The sequence below is a fragment of the Pongo abelii genome, chromosome 1 (assembly GCF_028885655.2).
Source record: "Pongo abelii isolate AG06213 chromosome 1, NHGRI_mPonAbe1-v2.0_pri, whole genome shotgun sequence".
NCBI lineage: Eukaryota > Metazoa > Chordata > Mammalia > Primates > Hominidae > Pongo > Pongo abelii.
Genome location: NC_071985.2, coordinates 197,057,721 through 197,076,464, shown reverse-complemented (window position 1 = coordinate 197,076,464; position 18,744 = coordinate 197,057,721). Strand labels below are relative to the sequence as shown.

At 52.3% G+C, this 18,744-nt stretch overlaps 1 protein-coding gene across 3 annotated transcripts; it reads right to left on the bottom strand.

Moving 5' to 3' along the window:
* Positions 1-801: 801 nt before the first annotated feature.
* Positions 802-17,702, bottom strand: CSF3R (colony stimulating factor 3 receptor). Of its 3 annotated transcripts, none has more exons than XM_024237811.2 (17): positions 17,554-17,702; positions 16,237-16,296; positions 14,193-14,276; positions 10,124-10,420; positions 8,522-8,645; positions 8,193-8,380; positions 7,282-7,451; positions 6,996-7,149; positions 6,824-6,897; positions 6,189-6,402; positions 4,402-4,590; positions 3,907-4,008; positions 2,829-2,975; positions 2,576-2,716; positions 2,312-2,405; positions 1,984-2,065; positions 802-1,583 (listed from the first exon to the last, which is right to left on the bottom strand). In XM_024237811.2, the coding sequence occupies exons 3-17, from the start codon at positions 14,254-14,256 to the stop codon at positions 1,113-1,115; spliced, it is 2,511 nt and encodes an 836-aa protein (XP_024093579.2). In that variant the 5' UTR covers positions 14,257-14,276; positions 16,237-16,296; positions 17,554-17,702; the 3' UTR covers positions 802-1,112. The 3 variants fall into 3 exon arrangements, with proteins under 3 accessions (XP_024093579.2, XP_054411251.1, XP_054411249.1); XM_054555276.1 differs by having other exon boundaries at positions 1,984-2,062; XM_054555274.1 differs by lacking the exons at positions 16,237-16,296; positions 17,554-17,702 and having other exon boundaries at positions 14,193-14,342.
* Positions 17,703-18,744: the final 1,042 nt, after the last annotated feature.

Below are 18,744 nucleotides of genomic sequence, written 5' to 3'. Positions count from 1 at the left end.
GAGGGTAGGAGCCTAACTTCAGTTGGTGCCTAGCTCTTAGTTGCAACCTACCCCTTGTTATAAAGATAGGGGAAATCGATTTTTCCTTTGGATAAAGGCCATTAGCAGACACAAGTGGCTTCCCACTTACCAGGTAAATTTAGAGTGAGGTGCCGCCAAGTCCTCTTGCTTGAGGACCAGTTATTGTTTATCTTGAGAAAATGGATACTCTAAGTTGTATTCACTTGGCTACATAAAAGGATAAGATTTTTTTCTCTTTGCAGTCTCTTTAGTGGATCACCAGTGTATCACATTCTGGTTTAATGCTTATTCAATAATAACACTGTTTTCTTTCTTTTCTACCCTTGTGAAGAGGTTTTCTGCATTGGCAGGGGATTTTGTCTTTAATTTTATTTCCCCAACAGGGGTTATTTTTTTCCAAAGTCTCTTCACCGTGTCCCACCGCACTCTGTCACTCCCCCCATGTAACCCATGCCACTGTGCCCTAAGGATCAGTTTTCAAGTCTCCACCACTAGAATGCAGCTCTCTGAGGGTGAACTGAGCTGAGTCATTTGCATAGGGCCTAGATGCTGAGAGCTAGCAGAAGGAAGCAAGGGAAGGAAGGAGGGAAGGGAGGAAGGGAAGGAAGGAAGGGAAGGGAGGAAGGAAGGAAGGGAAGGAAGAGAGGAAGGAAGGAAGGAAGGGAGGAAGGAAGGGGGGAAGGAAGGGAGGGAGGAAGGAAGGGAGGGAGGAAGAAAGGACCAACTCAGAAGTTTCCCCCTGACTGCTGGGCCCTGAAAAATAAATAACAGAGACTCAGGTACACCCAAGAGTGTCTATAAACAACAAAACTCCAAACCAAAAACTAGTTTACAATACTGAAGTTAAGGAAACAAGCACAAAAGGCTATTGGCAGGGGGGCTGGCTGGAGCATGATCTGGTCCTTAAAGTATGCAGATCGCCTGGGAGGCCCAGCCTATGGAGATTGGGAGGAGAGGGGGATGCTGGTGACTGGAGATGGTGAGAGCCTGGACTGGGGTAGTTTTTAGTCATGGGCTTATGGATCCTCCCCTCTCCTCCAGCTAGCTCAGGCCTTTAAGAGGCAGGCCCAAGAAGGGAACCCCAGGAAGCCCTAGAAGCTCCCCAGCCCCTCCATCCCATGCACCCGGATCCCCTGCAGGAGGGGGAAGTCGAGCAGTGGCCCAAAGACACAGTCGTCCTCCTGGCTTGGGGCTGGGGTTACCAGGGTCCCCAAGGGGCTGGCCTGGAACCAGAGGTTCTCATAGGACTTGGGGCTGGGGGTGAGGCCCGCCAAGAGGGGCTGAGTGGAGTCACAGCGGAGATAGTGCCCTGGCCCTGGGCTTGTGGGGCTGCCCAGCAGCTGCCCATAAAGGACCTGATCGCTGGTGCCAGACTGGGATTGGGGCTGGGTGGAAGCTGCTCTTGGGTCCCCCTGGAGCACATAGGTTTGGACCAGAGTGGGGAGGCCACAGGTCTCTGAGCTGTTATGGGACTCCCAGGGCACCGGCTTCTTCTTGTCCTCCTCCAGCACTGTGAGCTTGGTGATGGGTGGCGTGCCAAGGCCGGGCAGCTGGAAGGCATCCTGCACACAAGGATGTGGGGTGAGAGCACGGCTCTTTTCAGATGTCTGCCCCAGCCACCATCCCTGTCTGGGTCCAGGCAGTTGTGGGGACATTCCTGTTGTTACTGGTGGAACACAAAGGGTTCCACTTGCAAAGCACTAGTATGTTCCTCGCACATGCCTGACACATGCCATGCGCCGTTCAGACTCAGCATGGTCAGTTTTTCCGTATCACAGGGAGGTGACTGAGGCTTTGAGATGGACAGAGGTGGGATTCAAAGTTGGGTCTGCTTCACTCCAAAGGGATGGGATGTTGCTGGACGTGACAGGAAGGCCTGAGTACTTGGCTTCAGAAGGTGTCCCTTCACTGAGCCTGGGCCGACATCCCCATCTCATTTCCCTCTCCCTCCTGGATTCTCACCTCCTCCATGATTGTGGGCACCCAGGACCCCAGGCTGCTGTGAGCTGGGTCTGGGACACTTGGCCAGAGGGGATTCTTCCTGCTGGAGAAGGGGGCAGGTGGAGGCTGGGTCAGACACACCCTCCGATCTTTCCATTTTTTGTCCCACCCACCCCACCTGAAGAGGTACAGCTACACTTAGGGCAGAGAGAAGAACCTGGGGGCTGGGACTCTCAGACATGGGCCCCAAAGTTTGGGAAGGCTGGAAGGGACTTAGATGGGCCCACCTGGACCTGAGGTTCCCTGTGGGTGGGGGAAGCAGGATCTCAGGTCTGTCAAAGGGACTCACTTGGGGCTGCAGCAGAGCCAGGCAGTTCCACAGAGGCAGGTGAGCAAGAGCAGGAGGCCGAACAGGCCCAGGAGGATGTGTAGCTCCGACCCCTCTGCAGAGAGGGCAGGGCCAGAAGAAGTTAGAATGCATGTTGGGAAGGCTGGGTCTCCTTCCTCCGACCAGGGGATTCAAAGTCAGTCCCCATCTACTCTCAAAATCAGCATCCTTTGGGTGGGGTACCCTCTCAACAGCCATCTCTGCCTAGCCCCCATCTCCCCTTACCTGGAGTCAAGGTCATCAGGGTGAGGACTGTACTGTTGGTGGCCCCGGCCTGGCTGGCAGCCATGAGGTGGATGTGATACAGACTGGCGGGCTCCAGGCCATGGAGGACAAAGCCACGGGAGGAGGCATTCAGGATGGCGGCTGGGAGGGGTGTACGGTCAGCGTAGGCCTGGATGCTAAAGCTGCCTCCGTGGCAGCTGAGCACCCCCTCCCAGGCCTTCTGGGGCTGTGGGGGAACTGAGGATAGACTCACAGAAGGACTGGTTCTGAACGTTGGTCCAGAAGATGGTGTAGTGGGTAAGGGGGCTCTTCCCCAGCTCAGGGGGCTCAGGCACCCACTCCAGCTGTACCCAGGTCTTGCCAATGTGCTTTAGATGCAGCTCTGGGGCATGGGAGGGAGCTATGGGAAGAGAGAGGTGCAGGGGCTGAAGGGAGTGGGGCAGAGCAAGAGCCCGATTGGACTTCTTGTGGCTTCCCAGACACTGTGGGGTGGGTGAGAAAAGAGTCCAAGGGGACTCATGCCCAACCCTCATTTTTCCCAGGGACTTAATCTAGATTCCATCTACTGCTAATAAGTGTCTGAGCCAGGATTTGAACCTGGCTCTGCTTGACTCTAAAGCCTCACTTTCTGATTTCTACCAGGCCTGATTTCATCTGATTTACTCTCTGATTTCTGCCACTCACTCTTCGAATTTATGCCAGGTCCTCTGTCTAATTTCTTTTGTTTTTGTTTTTGAGACAGGGTCTCGCTCTGTCACCCAGGCTGGAGTGCAGTGGCACCATCTTGGCTCACTACAGCCTCGACCTCCTGGGCTCAAGCCCTCCAGTCCTCCCACCTCAGCCTCTCAAGTAGCTGGGGTTACAGGCACATGTCGCTGCACCCAGCTAATTTTTGGTTGGTTGGTTTATTTATTTATTTATTTTTCTGTAGAGACAAGATTGCCGAGGCTGGTCTCAAACTCTTGAGCTCAGGGGATCTGCCTGCTCCGGCCTCCCAGAGTGTTAGGATTACAGGTGTGAGCCACTGCACCCGGCCCCTCTGTCCAATTTCTGTCACATATAACACCTTATTTTTGTCTGGGAAATGGATTGATTTTTGCCAGGTTTGCTCCTTGAATTGTGCCAACTCCCTACTCAATTTCTATCCCAGCACCTGATTTCTGTCCAGCTGTAGGGATCCAGTGTAAGCCAGGGGATTGGGAGAGATCCTCTCCAGGGCCGGAAGTATGGTAGGAAGGCAATGTTCCCTATACTCCTGATTGATGGGGACCAGGCAGAGCCTTGGGAGAGAGAGGAGAGGATTCTGGAAAGGGGCCTGATGGTTGACAAACCCATTTCTTGGGAGTAGGCATAGACATGCTGGGAGGGTCCCATGGTGTCCTGGTACAAAGGAGTCACAGTGATCTCATAGAGCTGAAAGGGCCTGATGTTCTCTGTAGAGAGAAAATGGGGTAGGCACTTCTGTTAGGGCCTAACCTGTGCTAAAGATCAGGAGCTAGCCTCAGACCTCTAGTGAGGGCTAACCTGGCCTCATGATTCAGGGTTAACCTCCACAATATCTTCTTTAGATCATTTGATGAGAGTTAGGGAAGAAAAGTGGAAGAGAGAGCTAGAAGGGGGCAGAGTCAGGGCTATAGAAAAAGGATCAGGTTAGACTGTAGGAAGAAATTCGTGATTATGAGGATATGAAATGAGAACAGCGAAGGATCAAGAAAGGCTGGAGAATCCATGTCTCTTGAGCAGTTTAGGTTGTCCCATGCCTATTGTCAGACAAGCACTGCCTCCCTTTGTCCCTGACCCTGCCCAACTTTCCAGGCCAGCCTCACCCTTCAGCAGAAACCCCGTGGCGCTCCCATTCTGTTCCATCCTCCAGGTCTTGTTGCAATTGCTCGCGCTGGGGGGGCCCAGGCCCCACTCAATCACATAGCCCTGAGGCCATGGACTGGGGGGCTCCCAGCCTACCCAGAGGCTATGAGGGTCTCGGGCCATGGCATGGAGTCTGGTCAGGGCTGGGCCTGGAGACAGGGTGGGAAATGGTGGAATGAAGGTGAAAAGAATGCAGGCCCTTGAGCCAGAAGCCTGGGTTCAAATCCTGGCTTTGCTACTTACAGGCTGGGTGACCTTTGGTAGGTCAACATCTTAGCCTCAGTTTCCTCATCTGTAAAGTGGAAATGATGATAAAAGTTCCTACCTCATAGGGTCTCAGTGCAGATTAAATGACTTGATGTACGAAACAAGCCTGGCATAGTGCCTGGCACAGAGTAGTTCTTGTTAGTGATAACAGCTAACACTCTTTTGTTCTTGGTATGTGTCAGGCGTAGTCCTTGATATATTTTATTTTATTTTACTTTACTTTTTACTTTACCTTACTTTATTTTATTTTTTATGCAGAGACTTGCTCTGTCGCCCAAGCTGGAGTGCAGTGGCGCCATCTCGGCTCATTGCAACCTCCCCCTCCCTGGTTCAAGTGATTCTCCTGCCTTAGCCTCCCAAGTAGCTGGGATTACAGGCAACTGCCACCATACCCGGCCAATTTTTGTATTTGTAGTAGAGATGGGGTTTCATTATGTTGGCCAGGCTGGTCTTGACCTCCTGACCTAAGGTGATCTGCCCGCCTCAGCCTCCCAAAGTGCTGGGATTACAGGCGTGAGCCACCGTACTGGACTCCTTGATACATTTTAATTCACTGAGTCCTCTAATAGTCATACCCAGGAAGTACTACTCTTTTCCTCATTTTACTAATGAGAAAACTGAGAGACACAGAGAGGTTAAGAAACTTATCTAAGATTACACAGCTAGTAAGTGGGAGTATTAGCTGTGATTATTGTTATTGTGATTATTAGTCCCACCTTGTGAGGACCCATGTTTAGGGAAAGCAATGGGTGGTGGCAGCTGATCTCCTGAGAATGAGCAATGAACTCATAGACCATGTTCCAGGTGGAAAAGCCTGGGGCTTTCTCTCTTGGCTTTCTTGGCAGAATGGGCTGTGAGTGTGTGTGTGTGAGAGAGAGAGAACTTAACCTTGTTCTGGCTGATGATAATAACAACAGCAGACACATGCAGAGCAGTTACTTTATGCCAGGCACTTGTCTTAACTCATGTACACCCCACGGCACTGCTCAGTAGGTGCTGTTATCATCCCCATCTGCTGGATGTGTAAACAGAGGCTGGGGATGGGAGGTAACTTGCTCAGGTCACACTGTTAGCAAGTGATAGCACTAGTTTTTTGTTTTTTGTTTTTTTGAGACGGAGTCTCCCTCTGTTGCCCAGGCTAGAGTGCAATGGCGTGATCTCAGCCTGCTGCAACCTCTGCCTCCCAGGTTCAAGCAATTCTCCTGCCTCAGCCTCCTGAGTAGCTGGGATTACAGGTGCCCACCACCATGCCCGGCTAATTTTTGTATTTTTAGTAGAGACAGGGGTTTCACCATGTAGGCCAGGCTGGTCTTGAACTCCTAACCTCAGATGATCTGCCCACCTCGGCCTCCCAAAGTGCTGGGATTACAGGCGTGAGCCACCGCGCCCGGCCAGTAGGACTAGATTTGAACCCAGGCAGTCTAGCCTTTGAATTGATGCGTTTGACCTCTGTGCTCTTCTGGCTGCCAGCCCCCTTTACCTCTGCTTTCTGAGAAGACCACCGGGGTGGGACGAGAGGTCCCGGCTGAGTTATAGGCCACAAGGGCCACCTCCTGGGCTTCTGAAGGCAGGTGGAAGGTGCAGCTGAGCTCTGTGGTGTTGCAGAGGGGCAGGATGGCCCCAGCCTGGCCTGAGGGTCTCCAAGAAACCACATAACCTTGGATCTGTCCGCTGTCTTCCTCCAGGGGCACTGGCTGTGGGGCACAGGAGGAAAAAGAGAAGGGGATGTGCAGCTCATCTTGAGTCGAGGAGAGCCTCTAGGTGGGGTGGATGGATCATACAAACGGAGCCTCCCCAGGCTGGGGGCCAGGCTTCTCACCCGCCTCCCCTTTTCCCTCCGTTCCCTTGTGCTAGGTTCTAGGAAGGAGGGCAGGAAGAAACAAGTCAGTGGACACAGCAGGCTCTTAACTATTCACTGAACCACCCTGTGACCTGCATTATAGTCTCTCCAAAAGCTAACTCAGCTCCCTAGGCGCATGCAAAGTGCATGCAAATCACATATAAATATGCATCCACGCCTCCCAGACCTGTTGGAGTCCTAAGCTCTGGTTTGTAGGGATCTGTTTGGATTGGAGGAGGTGTCAAGGTGGAGGGATGGCCTTCAGAGGGAGTCACCTTCCAGAACAGCTGCACTGTCCTGGGGTCCAGCTGCCTCTGCCGCCACCATGTGTCCAGTCTCACAGTGGGGGCTGTGGATGGAACAAGAAGAGGGGGTGCCAGTTGGGGAGGGGCCTGGGGCCTGGACTGGATACTGTTGGCTGCTCCCAGCCTCTCATCACCTCCTTACCCCGTTCGGTAGTTCTCAGCTCCAGGCTGGGGCTCCAGTCGCTCCAGTGGCCAGGCAGGGGCCAGCGGATGCAGCGTATCTGCAGGGTGTAGGCCGTGGCTGGGAGGAGCCCGCAGAGCTCATATCGAAGGGCCTCCAAGGGCAGGGGGCCCACCTGGTGGGGGGCGGACGTGACTCTGAGCCTTGGATCGCTGGGCCATTCTAGGGCCAGCTCGAGCCCGACTTACCCTGTCCCCTGCCCCCAGCCCCCACCACCTCAGGCTCTCCAGGTTGCCCTGTGCCTCACCAGTGCCCAGCTAGCTTCTCCATGCTGCGGCTTGTGGCGCAGCTCACACTTCTGATTTATGTGCAGGCCTGGCTGCCATGGCTCCCAGCACAGCTGTAGGCAGCCTGCCTGGGGAGGGGCCGCTTCAGGGCTGGGGTCCATGGTGCGCAGCATGGGGGGCTCCAGTTTCACTGCAAGGAGTGGGGCTGTCAGAAAGTCTCCCTATCCCACTCTAGAGGGCTCTGCCTTAGCTCCCTCTTGTCTCCCTGTCTGTGGTTAACCATCTGTCCATGTTGCCAATGGCACGTTTCTGTGGTTCGGTCTCTATGTGTCTTTGTTTCTCTCTAGGTCTCTGTTTCCACTCTTGCCCCAGTTCCTTTGCACTGGTTGTTACTTCTGCTTGAAATGTTTTCCCTCCAGATATCCAGCAGCTTGCTCCCTCATTTCCTTCAAGGATCTGCTCAATTGTCACCCTCTTAGTGAGGCCTTTCTTGACCAACATATTGAAATAGCCAGTGCTCCCCTTCCCCCCTGTCTCTCTATGCCCTTCTCCTCCTTTAATTTCTCCTTTCTGCTTATTGCTATCTGAAATTCTATCTTATTTTTCCCCCCACTGGAATCTAACATTCTGAGGGCAGGATTTTTGATGCTTTATGTCCCCAGTACCTAGAGCAGTGCCTAACATGTAGTGGGTGCTTCAGGAAACGCGCTGAAAGCATGACTGAATGTGTCTCTTTGCCTCTGTGTCTCTTCCTGTCTCTGGGTCTGTGTCCCCATTTCTCTGTGTCCAGCTGCACCTTTCTTTGTCTCTGTCCCTCTTCTGTGCCTCTGTCCCAGTGTCTTCTTGTCTGTGGCTGGTTCTGTGTTTCCCTCTCCATTCCTCTCAGTGTCTGCCCATTTTGGGGACCCCCTCCCTCCCCTGCATCACCCACCAACATCCATGGGATCAAGACACAGTTGTGGGGACATGCTGGTCCCCAGCGCGTTCTCCGCCTGCACCCAGATGCCCATATTCTGGTACAACAGCAGGTGTCTGCGTGGGATGGAGCAGTGGCTCTGCCCGTCCTTGGGCACGCAGTCCAGGATGGAGTCCCCTTGGGTCTGACAGTTGCCCCGGCTCCTGCCAATAGTCCAGGCTTGGGTGCCAAGCAGAGGAAGAAAGCGAGGCTCCCTTCTCCCTCCCAGAGGCATGCCCAGCATCCTACCCGTGCCCTACCCCAGAATCCAAAGCGAGGGGACCAGGGTGGGGGCCCCTCCTCACTTGAAGCTCTTCAGAGTGAAGCTGGTGGGTAGGTGGGTCTCAGGTCCTGGCTCCCATTGGCAGATAAGGCTGCTGGTTGTGAGGTTCATGAGGCAGGAGAGGTTATGGGGTACGGCTGGAGGGTCTGCATGTGGGTGGGGAGAGTGTGAGGGCTTTGGGTGGGACCACTCAGAAAGCTTCCTCTGGGACCAGCTGGCTGTGTTGCCTTGCCCTGGCTTGGTTCCTCTGTTGTCACCTTGTCTGTCCCCCTGTCTCCAGGCATAGTGGCTCTGGAAGGACAGCCCTGGGGGAAGCTAAGTTGCAGGCACGCACAGTGGCAAGCATCACAGACTCCCAGCAGTCCAGTGGTGGCCCACTTCCAAGCCCCCCAACTCCAGACCCTTTGTCAGTGACAGTGTAGTGTTTGAGTTTTCATCCTGGTCCTGCCATTCATTAGCCCTGTGATCTTGAAGTTATTTAACTGCTCTGTGCCTCAGCATCTTCATCTGTAAAATGGGGATAGTGGTAAAATCCCACCCCCTAGCGTTATCACAAGGGCTAAATGACTCACTCTACATGAAGTGCTCAGAACAGTGCCTGACATACAGGAAATGCTTCGTAAGTATTAGCAGTGGCCATTACTGATACTTTTTTTTTTTTTTTTTTTGAGACAGAGTCTCACTCTGTGGCCCAGGCTGGAGTGCAGTGGCGCGATCTCGGCTCACTCGGCTAATTTTTGTATTTTTAGTAGAGATGGGGTTTCCCCGTGTTGGCCAGGCTGGTCTCAAACTCCTGACCTCAAATGATCCACCCACCTCAGGCTCCCAAAGTGCTGGGATTACAGGTGTGAGCCACTGCGCCTGGCCCATTACTGATTCTTAAACAAGAACCTTGGTCTTTGTTTTTTCCTTATGCCTCAGCTTGGCACAAACTCCATCCTGCTCAGTTTGAAAGGAAGTTTGAAACTGGGGTGGGGGACAAGCTGGGGACAAGCCCAGCTGGTACAGGATGTTCTCCCTGGAGACACCCTCTGATGGCTGAGGACTTGGGCTATGTAGAGTAGTGGTCACAACACTGGCTTTAGAGCCACACTGCCTCCATCCTTATTAATGTGTGATAAGGGCAAGTCAGTTACCCTCCCTGAACCTCAGTTTCCTCATCTACAAAGTGAGGCTACATAGTAGTGCCAACTGGTACTACTGTTACCTGATATCATGCTCATGAAGTGCTTATTAGATAAGAGCTCAATAGGTAGTATTCTTTTTTTTTGAGACCAAGTTTCACTTTTGTTGCCCAGGCTGGAGTGCAGTGGCGTGATCTCGGCTCATTGCAACCTCCGCTTCCTGGGTTTGAGCAATTCTCCTGCCTCAGCCTCCCGAGTAGCTGGAATTACAGGCGCCCGCCACTACGCCTGGCTAATTTTTTGTGTTTTTAGTAGAGGCGGGGTTTCGCCTTGTTGGCCAGGCTGGTCATGAACTCCTGACCTCAGGTGATCTGCCCGCTTCGGCCTCCCAAAGTGCTGGGAATACAGGCATGAGCCAGCGCGCCCGGCTGGTAATATTCTTATTAGTATTGGCAGGAGGGTGTTGGAGGCAGAGTAGTTGGTTGGCTGGAAGGACTTACAGCCTGCGCGCAGCTCAACCTGGTCCAGGATCTGCAGGCTGTTGCCCCAGTTCAGGCAGCAGGAGAGAAAGGCCTGAGTGTAGTTGAGGTGGGGCAGGGTGATGATAGATTCCTGGGTCCCATCAGACAGACGCTGCTGCCTGCCCCCGGGCTGAAGCTCTGCTCCCAGTCTCCACAGAATCTGTGGCTCCGGGTCCAGATGGCTGCAGTTCTGCTTGATGATGCAGGAGGCTGTGATGGGATCCCCCAGGTGGACGATGGGGGCTGAGACACTGATGTGCCCGCACTCCTCCAGACCTGTGGTGGAAGAGAATGGGCCAGGAACGACGCCTCTGCCTAGCAGAGCTGGGCTATAATCTAGGCCTTTGTACTCCTAGACTCAGGGGCCTCACCTTCCTGTCTCACCCTTCAAGATATGGAGGCTGGAAATGGAGGGATGTGGACGGAGACTTCGAGAGGCTACGGGGGTGAGACAGAGATAGTGATGTGCTGGTAACTGTTTGTCAGCCAGCTTGGCAGAGAAAAGCAGACCCTGGTTTGTAGTGTGTGCCTTTCCATGGTGTAAATGCTCTCACCGTAGCTGATTTAAGCCTATTGATGTGACATCATTGATTGGGGAGTTGGGAAGAGATGTGCACAATTAGTTTTTGCAAGCCAGCACCAGCACACCACCAGATGGAGACTGTTAACTCCCCAGTGCCCTCCCCAAGGATGGTGCAAGCAGTGATTAGAGTGATAAGAACCCATAGCCACAGCAATCTTTTCACAATTCAAATCTGATTCTGCTACCCCATCTCCATCGCAGCACTTCAATGGCACATTATTGCTCTGAAAGGCAGTATGGTGTGATGGATGAGTGTGGATGTTGAACTAGACTGCCTAGGTTTAAATTCTGGTTCTATTGCTTATTAATTACATGATCCTGGTATATTTCTGAGACTTCCTGTGCCTCAGTTTTCTCATCTGTAAAATGGGGATAAAAATCGTCCCTACCTTAGTGTTGCTGGAAGGATTACATGCAATAACATCTGGAAGGCATTTAGAGCAGTGTCTGGCATGTGAGTATTTGCTGCCATCTTTAGGATAAAGACTCAAATCCTTCACATAGCTCCTGTGGCCTGGCCCCTACCTGACCCTCTCAGTTCCACCTTATACCGGTCTCTCAGCTCCAGCCATTCTGGCTCATTCTTGCTATTCTTTGAAAACTCCCTAATCTTTCTAATCTCTGGATCTTTGCACCTGCTGTTTTTTTTTGTTGTTGTTGTTGTTGCTGTTTTGTTTTGGTTTTCTTTTTCTTTTCTTTTTTTTCTTCAAGTTCTTGCTCTGTCACTCAGGCTGGAGTGCAGTGGCACGATCACGGCTCAGTGCACCCTTGACCTCCTAGGCTCAAGTGATCCTCCCACCTCAGCCTCCTGAATAGCTGGGACTACAGGTTCATGCCAGCACACCTTGCTAATTTTTTGATTTTTTTTTTTTTTTTTTGGTAGAGATGGGGTTTCACTATGTTGCCCAGGCTAATCTTGAACTCCTGGGCTCAAGCAATCCTTCTGCCTTAGCCTTCCAAAGTGCTGGGACTACAGATGTGAGCCACTGTGCCCGATCTGCTGTTCTTTTTGGAGGGACTTTTCTTTCTCTCTCCCGCCCCTGTTTCACCTGGTTAATGCTTAGGCGTCTTGAAGAAACCAGACCAGGCACTAACGAACTGGAGGAGGCCAAGGTCCCTGTACTTCCTCAAGGCTCTTATTATCCTTCATAATTATAGAGTCTTATGATTATTTACTTATCTATCACTCCAGCTAGACTATAAATTCTGTGAGGCCAGCAGAACTTGGCTGTTTGCTTATTACTGTATTCCCAGTGCCTAGTACACAGTAGGACCTTGCTGAATATTTATTATTATTATTATTTTGAGAAGGAGTTTCACTCTGTCACCCAGGCTGGAGTGCTGTGGCACAATCTCAACTCACTGCAACCTCCGCCTCCCGGGTTCAAGCGATTCTCCTGCCTCAGCCTCCCGAGTAGCTGGGGCTACAGGCATGCATCACCATGCCTGGCTAATTTTTTTTTTTGTATTTTTAGTAGAGACGGGTTTTCACCATGCTGGCAGGCTGGTCTTGGGCTCCTGACCTCGTGATCCACCTGCCTTGGCCTCCCAATGTGCTAGGATGACAGGCATGAGCCACCGTGCCCGGCTGATGAATTTTTTTTGATAAATAAATAAACAAACAAATCAACATACACTTTGCCCACAATGCTTTCTGTCCTCTCTCAGGTGTTCTTAGGCCCATTTTACTGATGAGGATGCGAAGGCCCTAAGAGGAGAAGCAGTTTGCCCAGGGTCACAGAGCAAGTTCATGATTCTCAACAAAGGGCTTCTACTGCTTCACAGGCTCAGGATTTCTTTTCTTTTTTTTTTTTTTTTTTGAGACGGAGTCACTCTGCTGCCCAGGCTGGAATGCAGTGGCATGATCTCGGCTCACTGCAACCTCCGCCTGCCGGGCTCACGCCATTCTCCTGCCTCGGCCTCCCGAGTAGCTGGGACTACAGGCACCCGGCACCATGCCCGACTAATTTTTTGTATTTTTGGTAGAGACAGGGTTTCACTGTGTTCACCAGGATGGTCTCTATCTCCTGACCTTGTAATCCACCCGCCTAGGCCTCCCAAAGTGCTGGGATTACAGGCGTGAGCCACCGCGCCCGGCCCAGACTCAGGATTTCAGGCTGGAAGGAACTTTACAAGGTTGTTTGCTTCAAAACTCTACCTGATGTTCTGCCCTCTACAGCAGGGCTTGAGTGGCCTATTTTTGTATGGCCTAACAACTAAGAATGTTCCTTACATTTTTAAAGAGTTAAAAACAAGCAAAGCAGAAACCAAATAAAAACATGCCACGGGGCTGGGCGCAGTGGTTCATGCCTGTAATCCTAGCACTTTGGGAGGCCGAGGTGGGTGGATCACCTGAGGTCAGGAGTTTGAGACTAGCCTGGCCAACATGGTGAAACCCCATCTCTAGTAAAAATACAAAAATTTGCCGGGCCTGGTGGCAGGTGCCTGTAATCCCAGCTATTCAGGAGGCTGAGGCTGGAGAATTGCTTGAACCCGGCAGGCAGAGGTTGCAGTGAGCTGAGATCGTGCTACTGTACTTCAGCCTGGGCAAGAGAGTGAGACTCCATCTCAAAAAACAAAAAAACAAAAAACATGCAATAGGCAGGGCATGGCGGGTCATGCTTGTAATCCCCATACTTTGGGAGGTCAGGGCAGGTGGATTGCTGGAACCCAGGAGTTCGAGACCAGCCTGGGCAACATGGCCAAACTACATCTCTACAAAAAATACAAAAAAAAAAAAAAAGTTAGCTGGGTGTGGTGGCATGTCCTGTACTACCTTGGAGGCTGAGGCAGGAAGATCACTTGAGGCCAGGAGGTTGAGGTTGCAGTGAGCTGTGATTGTGCCACTGCACTCCAGCCTGGGCAACAGAGGGAGACCCTGTCTCACAAACAAACAAACAAACAAACAAGGAACAGAGAGAGTATGTGGCCTGCAAAGCCTAAACATTACTGTCAGACAAAGTTTGCCGACCCCTGCTGCACAGCATCTTTGTCAATCCTGGCTTCAGCTTACATACCCCTGGGGATGGGAAGTTCTCTACGTCTCAAGACAGAGTTTCCATGGTTGGAAACCAAGCTCTGCCTGGGCTTCTTTATTTCCGGATGAAACCTGTCGCCTTGTAGCTTCCATCCTGATCCCTTTGCTGCCCACCAAGGCTGTGTAGGACCCATGGCTTCCTTCTGACAGCTTGGTAGAGATTTGCGGACAAGATCTGCACCTCACTGGCCTTTTCCAGGATGACCAGCCCTGGTGAGAGGATGGTCATCTCACCATTCCTCTTGGGTGGTGGTTTGCCTGTGGAAGTCTGTGGGTGGGAGACCAGCTACCCCACATCTGTGGCTCAGTCTTGAGTCTTTTGGGATTCTCTGGGAATCCCAGGAGCCATGTGGCAGTGCAAGGAAATTCCCAGTATCTCTCTTTGTACTTCCCCTCCCCACTGCACCCTCATCCTTGGCCATACTCACTTCCGGGGAGCAGCAGGATGATCAGGGCAGCCCAAGTCAGGCTGCAGGTTCCCAGCCTTGCCATAGCACCAACTTGATGTTCACCTGGAGGCAGAAGGGTTGTTTAAGACCATGGGCTTTGGAGTCAGAGCTGATCTTAATCCTTGTCTGTCACTGTGCAGCTTTGACTAGGTTGCTTGACTTCTCTGAGCCTTAGTTTCTTTGCAAGATGGAAGTAACAGCAGCCTATACTGCATGGGACTTTGAGAGGAAGATACAAAATGATGCAAGTCAAGGGCTTTTCACAGTGCCTGGAACATAGGAAATGACAGTGACAGCCACTGTTATTATACTTGCCTTCCAGGAAAGAGCAGGGAAAGAGGCAGTGAGGAAGAGCATTCTTCTGCCTTCCCAGCTATCTAAGCTAGGCTCCCCCTAGAGAGCAGAACCTGAGATGAGGAATTGCGTGCTGGTGGTTTATTTTGAGAAGATCCTAGCAGCAGATAAGGGACTGGGGATAATGAAACAGGGAAGGAGAGAAAGCCAACACAAAGTTACATCATCATGTTGGTCACCTCTATGGACAACTGGGGCTCTATCCTGCTGGAACCTTCCAAAGAGCCATGAAGAACACTTCTCAGAGCTGTCCACTGGAGGGTCAATTTATCCCTTGGATAGGAGGGAAGATGGGAAGATTTACCCACAGACTCCTGCCCCCCATTGGTCAAGGGATGCCTCTTGGGGTGTTCATTCCCTGGCACATCCAGGTTGGGCATGCATGAGTACTAGGCAGGTTCTCCTGGGGAAGCCATGCCAGTGTTGTCAGGGACGCTCCCTGGAAGAAAGGGAGAATTCTATGGAGCAGCTGAGGCAAGGGCTGTCAGGTTATGCCTGCAGGAAGCTGGCTGCCTCAGTCATGTGGGCTGAGGGAATATCAAGTGGGGCACCCGAGGGGTCCAGTATGCCCCCAATTTTGGGCACAGACCTCTGGTGGCCTTCTGGGGTCAGACATCATGTGGTCACGGCCATAGCACCTGGATGGAGGGTGCCTTGGCTCCAGTCTTAGGAAGTATGCAGAGGTTTCTGCCACTTGGGTGGGTGTCCAGCCTCATCTTCACCCTGCTCCCATTGGGGTCTTGGAGCCAACACCTGATCCTCCAGCACGAGTTGGTGCTCTTGGTGGCAGATCAGTGGGAATCGCTGATCAGCTTGCATGTACATATCTGGACACATACATGCAGGTGGTGTCCCAGCAGATCCCTCGTGCTCAGCCGGGAGAAAGGTAGGAGAATCGTTTTGTCTTCCTCCCAGACAGAGGTGTGGATAAGAACTGCCCAGATACCCAAGGTTGTTCCTGCTCACAGGGGCCTTACCCAAACCCCCAGTCTATCCGTATATATATTGCAGTATCAGAATACCCAGTGACTGCTAGCCTGTAAGTCTCCTTTGTGCAAATCAGAAAGAAAGCACCCCTTCCTCAGGATGGATGCAGCACCACACTAGGACCTGGCAACTAGGGAACAGCCTGGATTTTGGCTCCAGTTACTCCTCAGTTTTGTGCAGTGAGAAACCTGTATAACTATCCCGAGCATCTGTCTACCCATCGGTGGTTGGTAACCTTCTTACTACAGCATACCAGTTTGATTATTCCCCCGCAACACTGGTTGGGGAAGATTTAGCCTCCAAGGCCCAGATTTTGGGACACTGGTTTTCATCTCCATGTGCTTTTGATCATATCCCAGCCCTGTTGCCCTAGCCAGGGTCAGCTTCAGGCCCAGCCTATGCCGCGTGCAGTACCACCATATCCGCCTCCACTGGCTCCGGTCCAGAGTAGACAACCTAACCCCAAGAGGCCCCGGCATCCTCCCCCTGGGTGCTGGGTGTTAGCCTGCTTGGCCTCAGTCTCTGGTACTCCACTGCAGCCCTGGACATCCCCCAGCCTGGTTAAGCGGGCCTAGGACCTGTTGGAGCATGGTCTCACTCTCTGGGGGGCTGATATGCAGAGAGGTTTGGAGCCCAGCTCAGATTCAGGTCACCTGACTTGATCTCCAGCTCCGCCACTTACCAGCTTTGTGACCTTGGACAAGTTACTTCACCTTTCCGAGCCGAGCCTCAGTTTCCCCATCTGTGGAAAAGAAATAACATTAGCACTCACTCCTCAGGGTTGTTGTGAGGATGAAATGAGATTATTTTGGTAAAGGCATTTAGCCTTGTGCCGTGCATGGAGTTGGCACTCAGCAACCATAGGTTATTTTCACGAGCCATAAAGCGGGTCAGCAGCTCACGGAATCCAGCACAGTTCAGTTTTCCCCTCACCCCTGCCTCCCTCACAGCATGTGTGGTCATACTTCCCAGGAATGCCAGCTTGCTTTTGTCTGTGCCACACTGCGCAGTTCCAAAGCCCCCTTTCTGGATCCTCTCCTCCTAACTCCTGGGCCCCCTGGCCCTCCCGTCACTGCGGCCATCTCTGTTGGGCTCTGTAGGTGCTCACTCCTGTGGCCCAGCACAGCTCGATGCCTCCTGGGCTGGCTGCCTTCACATTCCCTCTTTCTGTTTCTCCCTCATCACACTCAACCCTCTCCCCTCACACTCTCTTCCCCAGTTCACACCCCTCACTCCCTTGCTGTTTCTACTCTCACGTTGAGATTCTTTCTGTGGGAAGGGTGGGGAGGGAGGAGGGGGCTGGGAATAAACAGAGAGGAGAGGCATTTCCAGATATGCTGCAGATAAAGAGAGAGCAACACGAAGAGTGACAGAGCGAGGCGGTGACTGAAATCCACACAGACTGAAATGACAGAGAGACCCACCAAGAGGACGACTGAGGCCAGAGAGATGTCGAGAGACAGAGAAAAAGGGCCCAATGTACGCTGACCCAGAGAGTGGGGGGCACTCGGAGGCCTGGAGCCCAGGAAGCGTCTGTTACTGAGAGTTTAAGATTCAAGGGATAGCAGGAAATATGCGAGACAGAGAAACTCAGAGAGATAGCAAGCCAGAGAGAAGCTGAGGAGGAAAGATGGAAACAGAGAGTGAAATAGAGACCCAGACGGGGAGGGGTTGCGCGGCTGGAACTCACAGACACACACGTCCTGAGAGACAGAGGCATGGGGAGGGGAGAATGATTATGCCTGTCCCCAGCCCAGCTCAGTGTCCCCAAGGAGATACTTGGCTGTGAGTGACTTCCCTGGTGCAATACCCGCAAAAGTAGGGGCATCCTGTGAAAAGAGACTCAGTGTCCAGGGCTGGGGTTCCAAAGGACGAATCCCTGGCCCCAGGCCTAGGACCCTGGACATGAACACTTGGCAGAGCTGTGGGGAGTGGCCCCAGGATTCCAGCTCTCCATCAAGCCCAAGGCTCAGCCCCTCTCTAGGGATCCCCTACTCACGTTGGCACCTCTGGCCCGGCCCCTGTTTGGCCTCCTTGGTCTGTCTTCTCCTCGTCAAGAGAAGTTCCTGAAACCAGCTGCAGTCCAGCTTCTCTCCCCGAGCTCTGTCGTTAATGGCTCGGCTTCTGACAGGCCCGGGGGCTGGGGATTGCAACACCTTCCGAGCCTCCCTTCTGCCCTCCCTTGCGCCTTCGAGGGCACAGGCAGCCCCTTCCTCCCAGGAAGGAGCCTGTGAGGGAAGCTGGTGAGGCCCGGGCAGCCTTCCTGCCTTGGGGGTCTTAAAGGGCTGGGGAATGTGGCAACGATGTCCCCCTCCCCTGCCTCCGGATTTCCTGAGCTCAAAGCTTTGAGGCTGGGCAGGGCCCAGGCTCCCACCTGGCTGGGTGCCATCCCTATGCCCCCTGCCCTGGGGGAGCATCACTTGGAGGCAGACCCTGGCTGGAAGGCTCACCCGGCCCCAAGCCTCTTTTCAGCTCTAGCCTTGGGGCCCACATCTTCACAGTATTCAGAAGGGTGTGTTCCAGATTCCAGGGAATTGTATAACCCAATACTCACTGCTCCCCTCTTCATTACGTATTCTGTGCATTGCCCATAGACCAGGCAGATGGAGAAACAGGAATTCTGGGGGCAAGACAGGAGGATGTCTTGGTGAGGCACGGGGTCTTCATATGTTCACTAAAAATTAGGAATGTTTACCCACAATGGTTCTGCAACACTGAATATTTTGTAATTGAGTGAAATAGACTACATTTTATGTCTTTTATTGTCTGTATTCATGATTCTTCTAAAATTACAAATAATTTTCTTTGCATTTTCTGAGAAAGATTCAAACTGCTCATAGTTTATTGGATTCATAACCCAAAAAAGTTTAGGTACCAACAGACCAGCAGACTGTCCTTAACATATAATCCTTTTGAGGCGTCTGGGTCTGGTGTGATGCTGCAGACCAGGGCTGCAGTTCTAGTTCCAAGTCAAATGACCTGACTGCCCGCTGCAACCCTCCCAAGATATCCCACAGGCTCTGCTCGCTCAGTGAGTCCCATGGACTCTCTTCTTTCCAAATATAACCAGAATCCTGGGTATTCACTGTAAAGTTCAACTTGGCTCTACGTTTGAATATTTTTATGATAATATTTTGGAAAATATAAATATAACTGAAACCAATACTAGCCAGCTCCAAGCTACACTCAT